Source organism: Castanea sativa, chromosome 2 (genome assembly GCF_040712315.1).
Source record: "Castanea sativa cultivar Marrone di Chiusa Pesio chromosome 2, ASM4071231v1".
In the NCBI taxonomy this organism is placed as follows: Eukaryota; Viridiplantae; Streptophyta; class Magnoliopsida; order Fagales; family Fagaceae; genus Castanea; species Castanea sativa.
Genome location: NC_134014.1, coordinates 18831043 through 18850347, shown reverse-complemented (window position 1 = coordinate 18850347; position 19305 = coordinate 18831043). Strand labels below are relative to the sequence as shown.

The 19305-nt window shown below is 36.8% G+C and overlaps 1 protein-coding gene and 3 non-coding genes across 4 annotated transcripts; all 4 read left to right on the top strand.

The window, feature by feature from the left end:
- The first annotated feature begins 7391 nt into the window (after positions 1 to 7391).
- Positions 7392 to 7489, top strand: LOC142626535 (small nucleolar RNA Z157/R69/R10). The gene has a single exon (XR_012842531.1). It is a non-coding gene; the product is annotated as a small nucleolar RNA Z157/R69/R10 (small nucleolar RNA).
- An 81-nt stretch (positions 7490 to 7570) lies between these two features.
- LOC142626536 (small nucleolar RNA R11/Z151) lies at positions 7571 to 7656 on the top strand. Its single transcript, XR_012842532.1, has one exon. It is a non-coding gene; the product is annotated as a small nucleolar RNA R11/Z151 (small nucleolar RNA).
- An 88-nt stretch (positions 7657 to 7744) lies between these two features.
- Positions 7745 to 7856, top strand: LOC142626537 (small nucleolar RNA Z152/R70/R12). The gene has a single exon (XR_012842533.1). It is a non-coding gene; the product is annotated as a small nucleolar RNA Z152/R70/R12 (small nucleolar RNA).
- A 4917-nt stretch (positions 7857 to 12773) lies between these two features.
- Positions 12774 to 14519, top strand: LOC142625002 (uncharacterized). The gene is made up of 2 exons (XM_075798716.1): positions 12774 to 13360; positions 14333 to 14519. The coding sequence occupies exons 1-2, from the start codon at positions 12774 to 12776 to the stop codon at positions 14517 to 14519; spliced, it is 774 nt and encodes a 257-aa protein (XP_075654831.1).
- Positions 14520 to 19305: the final 4786 nt, after the last annotated feature.

The following is a 19305-nucleotide window of genomic DNA, read 5'->3' as shown; positions in this document are numbered from 1 at the left end:
TATCAACTTACTGTTTACCAAAAAAAAAAAAAAAAAAAACCAACTTACCTTACCCGGTTGCACCTTTCTTGTATTGGCCCACCCTTACTTTTCAATTTGGTAGATATATTTTTCAGAGTAATAATAGAGACCATAGTTTTACAACTCCTATTTTGGTTGAAATATATGCAATACAAGTGATATTAATAATCTTCTAAAAAAACAAGGTGATATTAATAATGATCATGTTAATGGATGCTCTTAGGGTAAATTATAATATTAATAGGATTCGTTTAATGTGTGCCCTTAGAGGTTAGAGCACACATTAATAATCTATTTTTAAAAATATTTTTATGAGCAATTGAAAAAACTGTAAAAAAAATTAGTAACTTTTTCATTTTCCATTAAAAATTTTCTAAAATGTATAACCTATATGCACACGTTAGTAAAACCCTTGTTAATAAATCATTTTAGGAAATATTTTATAGCGTTTTTATGGAAAATTAAAAAGCTATCAAATTATTAATTGTATTTTTTCCTATAAAAACTTTCTTAAAATTTTTTATTAACAAATTCTCTTAGGATATTTGTTATTTTTTCCATATTAATAAATATTGGATCTATGAAAAGAAATTATGAAAAGAGTAATATTATAGCCATAAACTATTTTACAACATTTTTACAAACTGCTGATGTAGCCAACTTTTTATTGATTTTCATCTAGGCCTACTATTAATATTACTTTTTCATTTACTAATAATCACTCACCCTATCAGCAGTTTGTAAAAATTTTTGCAAAATAGTTTGTATTTCTAGTATTATTCTTATGAAAAAGAGTAATGCTATAGTTATAAACTATTTTACAACATTTAGTATTACTCTTTTCACATATCATAGTAAAGTTCTTAAAAATCCATACAGTTTTTGGTTAATTTAGAGAAATTAGATGATTTTTTTATTAAGTTATTGTGAAAGGTTTCACAACTTATAATTCAAAAGTAATAGCATGGTGACATGTTTAAGGGACATTGGTCTAATACATTATAAAACGAGTGGATTAGATTTTATCATATTATCAAGTTTTAAGCAAAAGTTTTCGTCCATTTAACTTATTGATAATGTAGTTAAAATTCAATCAATTTATTCTAAAATAAACGAATAATATTTATGATGAACCTCCTAATTAAAGAAGGGAAGCCTTAAAATAGGTATCTAACTAATTAGAGATGACAAAAATGTACTGCCTTGAAGTTCACTACTACTACATATATGTAATATATATGATATGGTACGTACATATTTTACTTTACTGACTATATATTGTTGTTGGTTTTTACATATGATTCGTATTACAAATCATATTGAAAGACAGGTATGCATGGAAGTATAGTAATATGTCATCTATCAAGGTCGCTATCCGAAGTGAGAAATGGAGAACTGCCGCCTTAAACACAAATATATATACAGTGTCAAACCACCAAAATAAACTTTTCAAATATATCTTTACTATTATTACTTACATTACATGACATCCTCCTAATTCTAGAGCCCGGATTCCGTCCATATACATAACAATGAAGTTCATCCAAAGCTTGAAGAAAAATGGCCGGTTATGTAAAAGAATGAACAAAATTAGTAGCCATTGTTTTTTTGAGAGGGCTTTTTTGTTTCCGTAAAAAATTCTGTCGGTAGAAGGCAATTTTTTTTTTATAGATATAGTTGTACTTATCTATATCGAGATTGGAATGTGTCTTTTTCTGCCCACTACTACTAGTATAATATATTTTTTAGACTATAATAGAGTTTAATCGTGACTTCAGATCTAAGAAGTGAAGAACCCATCGTTGATGAACGTTAGCGTATAGGTGAACGCTTTTTTTCTCTTTTTTTCCTTCATAAACTTTTTTGTAACTAATTATAAAGTTAATAAGTTATAGTTGAAGTAACGTCATTTAGTAAGTTGTAATTAAAGTAACATCATTTATACATAAAGTCATTACTAACACCACGTTATTAATTATTTTATTATACTACAATCACAACATGCGACAATATAGATATTCATTTTCCCTCCAGCAATGCTATATATATATATATTTATTTATTTATTTAACTGTCAAGAACTATTTACCATTTCTTAGGCAACTAGGAAAGGAAGAAAATTATAGAAAAATTAAGCAATTATAAATTTGTTCAAATTATTTTAATCCTAATTTGAGATAAAGAACTTGTCGTTGGTGCTTGATGAATTGAGTCCGGCTGCTAGATCATCCTGATTTGGTTTTGCGCCCGACACAAACTTTTCAACGCTAACCACGTTTCTTTATCTTGGAATTACTCAAGTATATAAGGCGCATTTTAAATTTATTTATTAATATGAGAGAGAGAGAGTAGTGCTGGTCTCATTCATTTATGTTTACTTGTGGACGTAGACCTAACTAAACTATGTAATTGTAATCTTGCTTTGTTCTATGAGTTTTCTTGTTTGTTTCAATTGATTTTTTGTTTTTCCAATGTGACCTCAGATCCTCAATTCATAGCAGCTGAACTCTAGCCAGCATTTTCTATTTGGGTTTTCCTCCTCTTTGGCAATGTTTATTCATTTAATTTAATAACCTTTTTGATCCATGCTGTTACTTCAATATTCTATACAAATCATACTAAAGTCAATTGGAAATCGCTAGTAAGGAAGGCATATGGAGAAATTAAGGTGCAGAGGGTTTAGTTTTTATACGGATGTATTAATTGTATTATACACACGTATAGTTTAAATCAATTTTAGTTGTTGCTAAGAACCTTATAACTTAATTGGTTGGTACATTCTAATATTTCAAACGGAGATATCTTAAGTTCAATTCATTTCTCCTCTACTATTGAATTATTACAAAAACTCCAAAGTTCAATTCTTCCCACCCAACAATTGAATTATAAAAAAAAAAAAAATTCAATTTGACTTGTTAATTGTACTTTACAAAATTACACTGTACTCATGTGAGGTTCAAATTGAATATATTTTTAATTGGTGAATTTAATGTATTCATAATATAATGAGGTTACACTGTAATCTGTACTCATGTGAGGTTCAAGGGATAAAATACAACCTTTTATCCCAGACTTTTTGTTAGGGACAGAGAGTCAGAGAATTATGCCATCAATGAAGGATCCGAGTCTAAAGCTCAGTTGCTGGTGTGGATGTCTTTGTAGGTAATGGGGTGAGGCATGAAGCATAGATAGGATGTTTGGGTGTTTTATAATTGGGTAGAACTGCTAGCTATGTTGATTTGGTTTTTGTATGCCGTTTGTGCTACTGGTTTCAATGTATTAATTTTTTCTATGTATCATTTGGTTTAATAAAATGAAAAAGATTGGCTGCAAATTAAGTTGTAGTAACTCTTGAAAAAATGTACACATGTTAATACCTTAAATAGACACTTGTTTAGGTTTATATTTAAATGAAAACTTCCTTGTTAAAATTGAAATTTTTTACCAAATGACTACTTAACATGTGTGTATTTTGTAAGAGTTACTACAATTTAGACAAAAGATAGACAAATTGAAGTTGAGTTGTTGTCTCTTTTCTGTCTATTGAGGGTCCAAAGTTTCAATCTGAATTATCCCTATATCCGATAAATGATGTGCAAAGTTGATGCTAACTTTTGACCAATTAATTGGTTGTCTCGGTTGCAAACCTTTAGCTAGTAGTCCAACTTTTCAACTATTAGTGGGGTCTCAAAAAAACAAAAAACGTGAGTGGGTTCCAAGTGGACACTATCGCAACAACGTGTGATCATAAGGAAAATATATAATTCCTCAAATGCAAACCATGTGGCGTGCAATCATAGGCCCAAGCCCATTATAAAAGGCCAGCAAATTTCTCAAGTTTGTATATTCATAATTCTAAGTCTTTCAAGAGCCCAAAATGTCTACCAAACACTTGGTATTGTTGCTTCTCGCAGTGGTGCTTCTCACTACTCACTCTCTGGCTGATCACCATAAGCCACCACACAAACCACCGCACAAGCCTCCTTCAGCTGAGGAGACTTCCCTGGATTCAAGTTTGGATGGCAAACCTCACAAGGGATACAAGCCACCACCAAAACACAAGCCACCTACCTCATTGGACGAGCTTGATGCGGAAAACCCCCACACAAGGGACAACCAATAGGCCCTAAAAAACCTCCACACAGGCCTCCAGCACAGGAGTCCTCACTGGAACCAAACTTAGATGGCAAGCCTCACAAGGGTTACAAGCCACCACCAAAACACAAGCCTCCAACGTCCAACTGAGCGAGCCTATAGCTAGCTAGGCTCTAGTTGGTATTATTGTATGTGTAATAATAAGAGCTGTGATAGATAATATCCTCTCCCATCCGACTACTGCTTATGCATGTACCAGTTGCTACTAGTTGGATTTGTTCGTGTCTGTACCTGTCTTTACTTATTATGAATATAGTGATGCACTTTGTTTTTGTTATGTGTAAATTTCGTTGGAACCTGTGGTAAGATATGTTTGTTTGGGACTTTTACTTGATCTTTGTTTTATGCTACACTAACACTACTATAAAAAATTCATCTGTAAAAAGAAAGGAAGAAAGATAAAGGAATGTTGATTGATGCCTACATAGAATAAGTACAGCACACCCCGTAGCCAGACTTAAAGCACAACATGTGTATACCACTAGTACTAGGCATCACCTTCGTTAATATTTGAATATTTTGGTATCTATTAGGTTAAAACATCAATTTTAACTGAATTATTATTTTTTATTAAGTAATACAAAGTGCTAACGCCATGACTCTGCCTAATATTTCTTCCAATGTTATATTGGGACAGACTTGTGTCGCCTGTGGTGTTGCTTTAACTTTCTTCTTCTTCCTTGTGAAATTCCTCGATATATGAGGCAGAAATTAGAGTTCTATGTCCAGTTGAAGCTTTACAAACAGTAAACTTTCCACTTCCAAATATTAAAAGATCCTTTCTCTTTGAAGCCTGGATACCTAGCTTCCAATTTTTGTGGTATCTTACGTGGAGAAACGAATGAGTGTCTAAGTGGTACAACTTATTTTTCGGACTTTTAAAAATAAGATTATTTAAAGAAAAAATAATTGTACTTAATAAGGGCGAATTTTAAAAAAGATGTACTTCGAAAAAGTGTGTTTTGTCACCATGCATGCACGTTACCACTAACCTCTTTGCAGTTATAGAGTTCGTTTGGATAGAACTTATTGCTGAAAATTAAAAACTAAAAATACTGTAGTAAAATAATTTTTAAATGTGTGAATAACGCTGTGAGACCAATTTTTAAAAATAAAATTTTTGAAAAGTGAAGTTTGTGCGACATAGAATTTCACTCTTCTTTTGATTCTATTAATTTGCTATCTTAAATTGTAGATCTTTAGGGCTATCTTATGTTATGTGCATGGGTTGGATTCTCGTATTTAATCAAAATATTATTCATATGGATTCTCGTATTTAAGAAGGAGATTTTACCCTTGGCACTAAACCCCATGAGAATTAGATATCAGGCCATGAGGCCACTGGCATCTTAAATCAATCTTTCGTTGTCCAAAATCTTTGTGATATAATGTTACTTGAGACTTAATTTGAGACAAAGAAGTAACATATGTGTATTGATAGATTACCCAAATGCTATTTCTTAATCCAGATCATGAACCCTAACGTGCGATTGTGAAGTCAATACCTTCAGGAATGCTAATTGTTAGGTAAGATACTACAATATTGTTAATGGGTTAATGCATCAAAACTCCTAACTGGATTGTTGACAGGTCAAGATAAGATAGCCTGTAGCAAAAGAATCATCACTTTCTTGTTTAAATTAGTTGTATGGGCCTTAATTAGCTCATTTCATCCTTGCTCCCCCTTTAGTTTTTCGGTGATTACTTGTGGATATGGGGTTGGTGATTATTTGTAGATATTAGGAATTTTTGGGCTGTAGTTTCTCTTAAGGAATTGGTGGATGAGTTGGCATTATTTGAAACTATTGTTTTTATCAATTTACTATTAATTGGGACTAAATATTGTGGGTGTTTTGGTAATTTGATATGAAACCTGTACATAAGGAGCTTCATTGATATAGTGGTAAAGATAGATTAATTATATATATGTTATTAAGGTCATTATCTTAACCTATATTGAAATATCGTGTACATACTCGAATCTTCTCACTTCTCAAGCTATGACACCAACAGGTGGCCAAGGGGGAGAAATCCTCTGGAGTTAGTCTTTGGCTGAAATCCACCCAGGCACGTTTTTGCTATGTTTGTTTTTTATTGGCTAAAATACAAATTGTATCCTTGGTTGGAATTTTATTCAGTCTTCTAACTTTACTTTCGTCCAGTTGACTCATTAAGTTTTAAATTTATTCAATTCAGACTTTTCGTCCAATTCTATTAAAAATTTGTTTTTAAGTATAACAAATATAAAAAAATTTGAAAATAAAATTCACACAAAAAATATATAAAATATTTTTTTATTGGTTTTATAGATTTTTTTCATCAGAGAAATTTTTTTTTTGAATGAAAATTTATTAACGAAATTGGATGGAATACTTGAATTGAATAAATTTGAAACTTAGAATGCTCATTTGAATGAAAATAAAGTTAAAAAACTGAAATAAATTTCAATTAAACTTAAATAGTGCAATTTGCAATGTCTTTAATAGAATGAGCTCAACCTGTAACTTGCTTACCAAAATATTTTAGGCTTCTTAAATGCTGTCTTCACACTGCAAGTCTGCAAGGAGATATGCAAGTGAAAGCTGGCTGTTTAATCTTAGCACTGACACTTTGGGGACATCTTCAATACCTCTATTTGTTCGCCCAGCAAATAAAAATGTTATATTGGCTTTGGTTGAGGGTAATGGCAAAATAAAGAGAAAGAAAGAAAGGTTTTTCAACTTTTCTTAGCTTATGCGGTAGGGAAATAAGCTATGTAAAAACAACGCCGGCTGCCTACTAAGTTTAGCTTGGAAATACCAGTGTCACATCCATTTTATTTGGCAGACTGACCAATAAATAACACATTTCGGCATAGATCTATTTTTTTTTTTGAGTTTCAACCTATGACGTCCGTTCTTGATAATGGTTCTTTGGGATAATTGTAGATTACCCACCTGTGGTTTAGCCTGAATTTAACTTACCTACCCGTGGTTTTATTTTTGACACTTTATCCATCCATAGTTCATTCCGTCTATGCTTCGTAACCCACCTATAACTTTTCCGTTACTCTAACACGTTTCATCAAAAAATCAAACAAGAAACCAGATCAAATATTCCTCTCCCACAAACAAGATTGATCTCTTCACTTGTTGTTTCTGTTTAGGTTGAAGAACTTGGATTCAGATGTGATGGTAAGCCACCTCTAATTTTCTGTCTCTGTCTGTGTTTGTTTGAAGTGTGCGGTGATGAGGCTTTTTGTGGACTAGAGTTTCTGATCCGGGTTCTTCTTCCCATATTCTGATTACAAACCCTTGGCTATCTGAGCACATTACCTCCTCTATTTCTTTTTATTTTTTGGTTTTTAATTTTTTTTATTATATTTGTGTATAAAAGATGCATGATTTTTTGGATTGGGCTAATGATGATAACTTCATTATCTTAGCGGATTTCGGTGAGAGATTTATCTCGATGATCTAAATGTTACACATACTGAAGCCCCCTAATAATATGTATGTTGTCTTTTAAATATTATATAGTTTCACTTTTTTTTTTCCTTTTAATTGTTAAATTTGGTTTGTAGGACTTGGTTGCTATGATGAGATTAAACACTTGGATAGTGTTTTGGGCAGCGGACGAGACCCAAAAGGCCTCGCCATGAGCTCATTTTATTAAAACGACTTCTCCTTCCATTGAGCTCTAGTCCCAACAAATTCATTGCTCAATTTATGCAATTGTGTACTATATATATGTGTGTGTGTTTTTAATCGAATTTGTTTGGGTTTTTCTTGATTATGGGGGGAATATTCTGTTTGGGTTTTTCTTGATTATTTTTTTTAGGGTTTGAATTTTCTGGGGTTTGATGTAAAAGTGTTTGTGTTTTTTTAGATTAGGAAATGCAATTTCCTTTTCCGTTTGGGGTTTTTGATTATTGTGGGGTTTATTGTAAAGGGGTTTGTGATTTGGGAAATTCCACGTTGTTACTTCAATTTTGGTGTTTCTAGATTTTTTTTTGAGCAGGTGCATTATTGGAATTGTCTGGAAAGGTTTCGCTTTTAGATTAGGAAATTTAGTTTCCTTGCATGATAAAAACCTAGATGATTCTCTATCTAATAAATTAAGTGGGTGGCATTGTAGCATCTAAGATCCCAAGTGGGTGAGCAAGCGTAGAGAGTGTGTGGGAGAAGAGTGTTTGATCTAATTTCTTGTTTGATTTTTTGATGAAACGAGTAATCAGAGTAATGGAAAAATTAGAGGTGGGTTATAGAACATAGACGGAATGAACCACAAGTGGGTAAAGTGTCAAAAATAAAACCATGGGTGGGTAAGTTAAATTCGGGCTAAACCACAGGTGGGTAATCTGTAATTATCCATAGTTCTTTATTATCAGATCAAGATATCAATCGGTTTTTTGGTGTAGGCAGGGATTGAACCCTAAATCTCTTATTCAACAATCATAGACTTTACTAGTTGAGTTAACTGGAACTCACTAGCATAGATCCAAATTTAGTGCAATTTTTAGGAGCTTTGCACTATGCAATAGTGAATCAATGTGTGCTCTTGGAGTAATTTTTAAACCTTTTAACTTTTATCTTTTTAACCTTTTCAAACTATTACACCTCACAATTAAACTACATGTTATTTGCACCTTTTAATATTTGCATGGTATCCAAATCCCTCAAGCAATATTTCCAACTGATTAATGCCAATTGCATTCGATGTCAGATCAAAATGTCAAGTCAGTACATGGTTTTTTTCAAATTAAACTTGGAGGACGAGATATGTGCAACTGTTGTACACAATGTGTGTGAGTAGTATTGAAGAGGATAAAAGTATGAGACGGATCTCTCCTCGTAAAGCACGACGGAGTAGTGTTGACATGAGATGGGTCGATGGATCAATACTACAAGGACACATAGTGGACGGTGGAAACATTGGGTCTCCGTCGAGTACTGATTAGGCGTCATAGATTCCTAATGGGAATCAACCTACATCATGCGATAAGTTTGATATGGCTTTGCTTTATCTCCACACAAGCATGAATACAAGGAGTTCTTGCGTTACATGTTTGACCATAATAAAAAGACTCCTATATGGAAAAGAACTTGATAAGGAATGTAGAATCGAAAGAAATGTTATCCTAAAAGGAAAGGGTTTCTTGGCCAAGGCATGAGTGATAACCCTACACCAACATAAATACCCCAAAAACCCTTGCATCAAGGTACACATAATTAACTCGACTCGAACACTCTAGGGTTGTGAGAAAGACTCTAACTTGACCTTTGGAGGGTTTTTGGCCGGCACCACACCGGTGCTTTCTGTTAGGTCCTCTATTTTCTTTTTGCAGGTGTTGTTTCGGTTTGGGAGTGCTTGCAGCTTACTGGTGATTTTTTTGGCATTATCAGTTGGCGCTGTCTGTGAAAAATTAGATTATTTAGCCTTTGCTCTATTCTTGAGACAAAAAGTTGCATGGTACTCACTCGATCGATGGCAACAACCAACAATCAAGGTGACGAACCGTACGCCACAGCTCTAGAAAGGCAATTCCAAACACTCGCGACGGCGGTTGAGCGCCTAACCAAGCAGAATCATGATTTGGAAGAGCAACTGCGGCAAAGGAATGCACACCAAAGCACACCAGAGGAAGACCAGAAAGGTGCTAGTCTGGAGGGGAGGAACGCGGAAGGGCCTAAGGGTAGCAACGCTCCTACTAGACCGGAGCGGCAAGAGACCAACCAGCCGTCCATCTCGGACACATTACCAACTCACATAGCAGCTGAGATGCAGGAGATGAGGGAACGTATGGATGTGATTATGAACAGACTTGCCTTTCACAGCGCTCGTGAGTTCATGCCCCCTTCCTCCAAAGTTTCGCATGCCTCAGGTGGAGAATTACGATGGATCCAAGGACCCATTAGATCACTTGGAGTCCTTCAAGACCTAAATGCATCTACAGGGCATACCAGATGAGATCATGTATAGGGCTTTTCCCACCACGTTGAAAGGGCCTACAAGGGACTAGTACAATAGGCTGACACCTAATTCCATCAGCACTTTTAAGGAACTAGGCGCACAGTTCATATCACACTTTATCGGGAGTCATCGGCATAAGAAGTCTACTGCGTGTCTGATGAACATTAGGCAACGAGAAGACGAGACTTTAAAATCATACATAGCCCGCTTTAACAGGAAGCCCTTTCGATAGACGAGGCAGATGACAAGATACTTGTAGTAGCATTCACGAATGGGCTGCGAAAGGGTAAGTTCCTGTTTTCTCTGTACAAGAATGACCCAAAGACCATGTCCGAAGTGTTTTACAGGGAAACAAAGTATATGAACGCAGAGGATGCCTTGCTGGCTCAAGAGGAAAAACCTAGAAAAAGGGAAAGGCAGGAAGATACACAATCGGACAAGGGACGAAAAATGGCTAGAACCAAAGAACGACGGGAAGATCGACGACCCAAACTGCCTATGGGAAGATTCATGAACTTCACCTCCCTCACAGCCCCAATCGACCAAGTGTTAATGTAGATCAAAGATGAAGGAACCCTGACGTTTCCTGACAAGCTGAAAGGAGATCCGAACAACAGGCCAAGAGACAGACACTGCCGTTTTCATGGCGATCATGGCCATGATACAACGGACTGTTATGATTTAAAACAACAAATTGAAGCCCTCTTTAGGCAAGGAAGGTTACAGAGGTTCGTGAGGAAGGAAAAAACAGATCAACTCTAGGAACAAAATCCTCGACGGGAGAACAAGCGTCCCAAACCACCTATAGGGGATATGCGGATGATTGTAGGGGGCACTACTTCGGTAGGGTTGTCCAAAAAGGCCAGAAAGACATACTTGCGGATGGTTCAAAGCGTCTAGTCGACAGGTTCCTCACTGAAAGTGACACAACGAGATAACCCCAGCATAGGGTTTTTAGAAGAAGATGCACAACGCCTTCACCACCCCCATGACGATGCGCTCGTCGTCAGCATATGGGCAGGGGACTACAACATGCATCAAGTCTTGGTGGACAACGGAAGCTCAGCGGATATCCTCTACTACCCCGCGTTCCAGCAAATGGAGATTGGTAGAGAACGATTGGTCCCAACAAATGCACCCTTTGTTGGCTTCGGAAGGACAAGGGTCTACCCTTTGGGCGTCGTCACGTTGTCTATGATGGTGGGGGATTACCCACAGCAAATAACCAAGGATGTAGCTTTTCTTGTGGTCGAATGCTCTTCTGCTTATAACGCCATCTTAGGAAGGCTAACTCTCAATGCATGGAAGGCAGTTACCTCTACCTACCATCTAATGGTCAAATTCTCCACCGAACACGGAGTTGGAGAGCTGCGTGGAAATCAGGTGCCTGCACGGGAATGTTACATTGCCATGATGGAAATAGATGACCACCTACAAGCAATGAGCATCGAGGAACAGAGGACGGTGGCAGAAACAGTGGAAGAATTAGAAGAAGTACAATTGGATGATTTTAGGCCCGACCGAACCATGAGAATCGGCACCTTGGCCAACCATACAGTCCGACAGGCTCTCGCATTATTCCTCAAAGAAAATTAAGATGTTTTTGCATGGAGTCACGAGGATATGCCGGGGATGGAACCAACAGTCATAGTTCACAGTTTGAACGTGTCACCCTCTTTCTCCCTTGTCCGACAGAAGAAACAAGTGTTCGCCCCCGAACAAGACCGAGCCATCGTAGAGAAAGTACGGAAGCTACAAGAAGCAAACTTCATACGCGAAGTATACTACGTTGATTGGTTGGCAAATGTAGTAATGGTCAAGAAGGCCAACGGGAAGTGGAGAATGTGTGTCGATTTCACAAATCTGAATAGGGCCTGCCCTAAGGATAGTTACCCACTCCCGCGTATTGACACCTTGGTGGACTCCACCGCAAGACATGAACTTTTGAGCTTCATAGATACCTTCTCCGGCTATAACCAAATCAAATTGGATGAGGCTGATCAAGAGAAAACCTCGGTCGTCATGAGTCAGGGGCTTTTTTGCTACAAGGTAATGTCCTTTGGGCTTAAAAACGCAGGAGCCACATATCAGAGACTGATGAACAAGATGTTCGTGCACCAACTTGGCAGAAACGTGCAGTTTATGTAGATGATATATTGGTAAAAAGCGTGCAGGTATCTGATCACTTGAGGGACCTCCAAGAGACCTTCAATACTCTTTGGTCATACAAAATGAAGCTAAATCCGAACAAATGCGCGTTCGGAGTAACCGCAGGAAAATTCCTGGGATTTATGGTATCACAGAGGGGCATTGAAGTCAACCCAAAAAAGGTAAAGGCGATCATGGAACTATCCCCTCCAAGGACGGTAAAGGAAGTACAAAGCTTGACCAGGAAGATAGCAGCTTTGAACAGGTTTGTATCAAGAGCAACGGACAAATGCCTCCTGTTCTTCCGCATAGTGAAGAAAGCATTCGAATGGACAAACGAGTGCCAAAAGGCATTTGAAGAGTTAAAGATGTATCTCTCCGTTCCGCCATTGCTTAGCCCATCTATGCCGGAGGAAGAATTGTTCCTGTATCTTGCCGTCTCCTCAGCCACTGTCAGTGCAACTCTCATTAGAGAAGAAGGAAAGGTATAAAATCCCATGTACTTTATAAGCCAGGCACTGAGAGGAGCAGAAGAAAGGTATCCTAAGATGAAAAAACTCGCATTTGCTATCGTGACCGCAGCTCGGAAGCTCAAACCATACTTTCAAGCGCATACCATAAACGTACTAACAGATAAACCTTTAGGGAGAGCAATGGGTAGTCCCAAAGCTGCTGGACGGATGGCGCTATGGATAATCGAGCTGAGTGAGTTCGATATCCGATATCAACCACGGGCAGTAGTGAAAGGACAGATATTGGCAGACTTCGTCGCTGAATTCACTACCACAAAGGATCAGGGGGTAGAGGAGATGCCCATATGGAGAGTTCATACAAACGGATCTTCCAATAAGTATGATGGAGGTGTTGGAATTGTGCTCCACACCCCGGAAGGAGACAAAATCGAATGTATGACTCGTCTAGACTTCCCTACTACCAACAACGAGACAGAATACGAGGCCTTGGTAGCAGGACTGGACCTTGCGATAGCGGCAGGAGCTAAGAATGTGGTCATCTACTCCGATTCTCAAGTCGTGACTAGTCAGGTTAACGGGAGCTATTACTGTAAGAATGAAAGGATGAAAAGGTATCTTGAGGAAGTGAAGGGTCGAACGAATAACCTCCAAATCAAGGTGATTCAAATCCCAAGGGAGGAGAATCAAGAAGCCGACTGTCTCGCAAGGGCAGCTTCGGTCGAACCCATGATCATCCCTAAACAGGTATTGTCCTTTGTCCAGCTCTCATCATTATTGGACAACGTTAGCATGCAGGAGGTAAACAATGAGAGTTGTTGGACGACTCCAATAGTGGCATATCTCAAGGAAGGAAAGCTACCCGATGACAAGGAAGTTAAAGGTTAAAGCTGCCCGATTCGTTTTGATTAAAGACGTCTTATACAAAAAAGGATTCTCTCGACCATCTCTAAGGTGCCTCAGCCGTGAGGAATGATGAGGGAGGTCCATGAAGGAGTTTGCAGAAACCATTCTGGATCAAGGTCTCTATTGCACAAGCTACTCCTAGTAGGATACTACTGGCCAACAATGCAGAAGGATGCCCACACATATGTTAAAGCTTGCGCCAAGTGTCAACAATTTGACAATTTCATAAGGCAACCAACGGAAGAACTTACCCCTATGACGGCCCCATGGCCGTTTGCACAATGGGGGTTAGACATCATGGGTCCATTCCCAACAGCGGTGAGACAGCTGAAGTTCTTGGTGGTTGGTATTGAATACTTCACCAAATGGGTGGAAGCAGAGGCTCTAGCTACTATCACAGAGAAGAACATCCGTAATTTTGTGTGGAGAAGTATTATTTGCAGGTATGGAATTCCGAGGGTGCTCGTTTCAGACAACGGGAAATAATTCAACAACAATACATTTAAAGACTTTTGTTCTCAGCTGAGGATCAAAAATCACTGCTCATCGCCCGCCCACCCGCAGGCCAACGGATAAGTTGAAGTCATGAACTGGTCCTTGCTGAAGATTATCAAGACCCGGTTCGAGGGGGCAAAGGATATATGGCCAGACGAATTACCAAGTGTTTTATGGTCATACAGGACAACAACGAGAACACCGATAGGGGAATCACCGTTTCGATTGGCATATGGTAGTAAGGCCCTCATACCGACAAGGGTAGGATTAACAAGCTACCCTGTGGAAAACTACGATGAGAGCAAGAATGACGAAGCTTTGCGTTTACAACTTGACCTCGTAAACGAAGTCAGGGCAGCAGCTGCACAGTGATTAGCGCGATACCAAGACATGATGGCAAAGCATTACAACTCCAAGGTTAGGCACAGGGATATCCAGGTGGGAGATCTGGTCTTAAGAAAAGTACTTGGCACTACAAAGGATGCCTCCCAAGGAAAGTTGGGCCCTAACTGGGAAGGGCCATACCGGATCATTTCATGGCATAGGAAGGGAACGTACTACTTAGAGACGCTAGATGGAAGAACGCTGAGCCATCCATGGAACACAAAGCACTTGAAAAAAATACTACCAGTAGGCAAAGGGCAAAGAAAAAAGCAACATTTCTCTCCTCTTTTCCAGTTTATTTTTTAGATAGTCATAGTTTCTACTTACTAAAATCAAAATTTTTACTTTCTATGAACAATATAGTCTACCCAGTGAAATTATAATAAAAGGAGTTTTATTCAGAACGTATGAAATGTGTTTTGCTCAAAATCTACTAAGTCCACAAAGTGGACAAATCATCTAAAATGGATGAAAATTTATCAAGTCCACATAGTAGACGGATCTCTACTAAGTCCACAAAGTGGACGGATCATCCATAATGGATAAAAACGTATCAAGTCCACATAGTGGACAAATCTCTACTAAGTCCACAAAGGGGACAGATTATCCAAAATGGATGAAAATTTATCAAGTCCACGTAGTGGACGGATCTCTACTAAGTCCACAAAAGTGGACGGATCATCCAAAATGGATGAAAATTTATCAGGTCCACATAGTGGACAAAGCTCTACTAAGTCCACAAAGTGGATGGATCATCCAAAATGGATGCAAATTTATCAGGTCCACATAGTGGACGGATTTCTACTAAGTCCACAAAGTGGACGGATTTCTACTAAGTCCACAAAGTGGACGGATCATCTAAAATGAATGAAAATTTATCAAGTCCACATAGGGGACGGATCTCAACCAAGTCCACAAAGTGGACGGATTATCCAAAATGGATAAAAACTTATCAAGTCCACATAGTGGACGGATCAATTTACAAGGATGAAAACATAATTCCACATGGTGGACGGATAATCCAATACGGATAAAAGTGTACTATCCACATAATGGACGGGTCATCCAAAAGGATAAGTGTCCAAAAAATGGACGGATCATCCTCTCAAGGATGAAATGTACAAGTCAAATTGTGAGATGGACGAACATCATAGATAAAAGATGTCTTAATCACATACAATTCACAATTGGACGGGACCCCTACGACATGATTAGATTATCTATTATATGAGCAATAAATTAAAAATACATGACGGATAAAGGCAAGCGAATAAGCTAGTTAAATCTTATAAGAGGAAATATGTCCACAAACAAATTACGACAGTTCAACAAAACAAGTTACGACGGTTAAAATTTTGCCCTTGACATTCCCAAAAAAAAAAAAAAAAGTTCAGAGCACATACCGAATTGGGGTAGAGCAATACGATATGACAGATATATTAGCAGGACGATACAAATGCGCAATATAAATGACGGCGGTGCTCTGATTGCAAATTTTTTATAAGAAGGTGAGAATGAAGGAAGAAAATGCAAGCTTTTATAGAACGAAGGGCACAAAATATGAAGGGACACCTCGCTTAGGGGGAACATCTAATCATTGAAGGCCATGTGTCCTTCGTCATAAATAAGCCTAGCCCGTCAAGTCTCAATAGGTTGCCATGTAAAAATGAAGATTGCCACTCCATAAGTCCGTCTAGTTCGTAGCAACAGACTCAAGGAGTGAGGGGGCAACTGAAGAGGATAAAAGTATGAGACGGATCTCTCATAATAAAGCACGACGGAGTAGTGTTGACATGAGGTGGGTCGACAGATCAATACTACAAAGACACGTAGTGGACGGTGGAAACATTGGGTCTCCGTCAAGTATTGATTAGGCGTCATAGATTCCTAATAGGAATCAACCTACATCACGCGATAAGTTTGATATGGCTTTGCTTTATCTCCACACAAGCGTGAATACAAGGAGTTCTTGCGTTACACGTTTGACCATAATAAAAAGACTCCTATATGGAAAAGAACTCGATAAGAAATGTAGAATCGAAAGAAGTGTTATCCTAAAAGGAAAGGGTTTCCTGGCCAAGGCATGAGTGATAACCCTACACCAACATAAATACCCCAAAAACCCTTGCATCAAGGTACGCATAATTAACTTGACTCTGGCACTCTAGGGTTGTGAGAAAGACTCTAACTTGACCTTCGGAGGGTTTTTGGCTGGCACCACACCGGTGCTCTCTGTTAGGTCATTTATTTTCTTTTTGCAGGTGTTGTTTCGGTTTGGGAGTGCTTGCAGCTTATTGGTTATTTTTTCGGCATCATCAAGCATCATTCGTTCTAACCTACCAAATATGAAAAAGAAAAAAACATTATTAAATCTAGGCATAGATGATTCGTTTTTGTTCCAATGGGGACTATCAAAGTATCAACGTTTGTATAGAAAGCCTTGGTCGAACATGCATTTCTTAGGTTAGTCCAGTGTAGGCATTGAGTTTGACAATGGAAGAAGTTGTAAAAGTGGGAACTAGGGTCCCTTCTGAAGCCAAGTATTGGACTGATTTGGTTTACCAGTTTCACAATCATAGGTAAAGAGTAGAGACGGATGAAAATGATTCTGTTCCAAAGCATATTGGAATATTTCTAAGTCCATTGATGAATCAATGATCTGGATGTTCAATGCAAGGAATATGCAATTGGAATCTGATTTGGTACTAGTGGGAGAGCTTATTTGCATTAGTTTTTTTTTTTTTTTGTATATATACAAGATAGAATTCTACTCTAGCCTAATCTAAGTGTATACATGTGTGAAGCTTCCTCTTAGAGACTTGAACCTCGGTCCTTGCCTCCTACACTCCACAAGCACTTATACTTGTGAAGTGACCATCGCACCAAAGGTATGCTGTGTTTGCATTAGTTTTGTAGACTTAAAAGGCATGTACCAAATAAATTTTAAAAAATTGTAAATAAATTAAATAAGCTGAATAAGCTTTTGGCAAAAATAAAACACGTGTAAAGTGCTTGGATAATTTGAGAATGTTGTGGAATTGTTGTTGCGTCTAATGGACTTATAATAATAATAATAAGCTTTTGGCAAAAATAAAGCATGTGTAAAGTGCTTGGATAATTTGAGAATGTTGTGAAATTGTTGTTGTGTCTAAAGGACTTTTATATATATATATATTACATTATAAAACTGTAATTTTCTTGATTCTCAAAAAAAAAAAAAAAAACTTTTGCTAACTATTAATAAATAATCCAAATAGGTTTTCAGCAAAAATTTAATCATATTGCAAACTAGTATGTTAATTTAAGCATTTTATTATATTTGTAAAAATTATTTAAAGCTTTTAGTTTAAAAATAAATTCAAATCATGATATCTGAATGATATACAAATTAAATAATTTGTTTGCAAATTATCATCTTTCTATTAAAGCCTAAAGGATAAAAATGTAGCTCAACTAGTTGTCTAAGTTTACACTACAAGTTCAAATCCATCCAGCCCAAAAATATTGAATTATTATTAAAAAAATAAAAAAGAAATTGACAGGAAAGGTTAGGCATAGGTCTTCATCTATAGACAATTCCTGTTATTGTGAATTTTTCTTTAAAACAAATCTTTTAAAATTCGTTTGGTGCCTCAGAAGATAAAGTAGTCGTGCTTAAGAAAATTGCGCTTTGATTGTCTTTGTCTTCCCGTCTTTTTAAATCGGCATTATTGCATGTTGGACAATTGTATCGTCCATAATATATGTATTAAAATAGAACAAGGGAGCTTGTTTCCTGTTCTCAAATCCCACGATCAGGATGCGGCTGCTTGTACCATTTTATATTTCGTAATTCATTGTTATGTCTAAATCAAATGGAAAAGGACAGCTGCGGCAAGAATTTTGAGGGAAAGGCCAAGACCCATTTTTCAAATACCGACCTACCTGCCCCAGCTGCACCCATGTTGTATTGGCCACCTCTCAACTTAGTAGAGCTATAATTTTCATATTATATTAGTAAGTCTAGAGACAATATTTTTACGACTCCTATTTGATTGGAATTTAATAAAAATAATATTAATTGTAGATTCAAGTAAAAATGATATTGTTTTAATCACAATAAATTATAAAAAAATTTGTAAAATGTGTTGTATTTCTAATATTACTCTTTTGAAAGATCATAGTAAGATTCTTAAAATCCATACAAATTTTTTGTTAATTAAGAGGAAGTTAGATAATATTTGATTGAGTTATTGGGAACGGTTACACAACTTATAACTTATAGTTCAAAAGTATTAGCATGGTGACGAGTTTTGGGAATATTGGACAAATGCATTATAAAATGAGTAGATTTGATTTTATCGTATCATGTCATCAACTTTTAATGAAAAGTTTTGGTCAATTTAACTTATTGATGGTGTTATAAAATTTCAACATAATGTTGATGATGAGCCTTCTAAGGAGGGAAAGTTATTCCTGTTAAAACAAAAATCTAATTAATTAGGGATTTCAAAAATGTTTTGCCTCACTTGACCTACCTTGACATACTCGACCCATGCAGGTTTTTCCTATCCCAAAATGTGGATGGCGCGCACGCCTAGAGAGAGAGAGAATATTAAATGTTTAGCTAGTTAATTTTTAACATCTATTAAGCTTATATTTTTTTAGATACAATAGAATTTTAACTTATGATATTTACTTTATGATGCTTTTTCTTATAGAGACATAAAAAATGAATAATTTTGTTTATTTAAAAGCTAAGGTACATACACACGCATGGTAATAAAATCTATTA

Excerpts from the sequence above, each read along its gene's own strand:
- LOC142625002 (XM_075798716.1), top strand. The coding sequence starts at position 12,774 with ATGTACTTTATAAGCCAGGCACTGAGAGGAGCAGAAGAAAGGTATCCT. Across the intron at positions 13,361-14,332 it reads AAGAATGAAAGGATGAAAAG|GACAACAACGAGAACACCGA; the intron begins GTATCTTGAGGA and ends ATGGTCATACAG.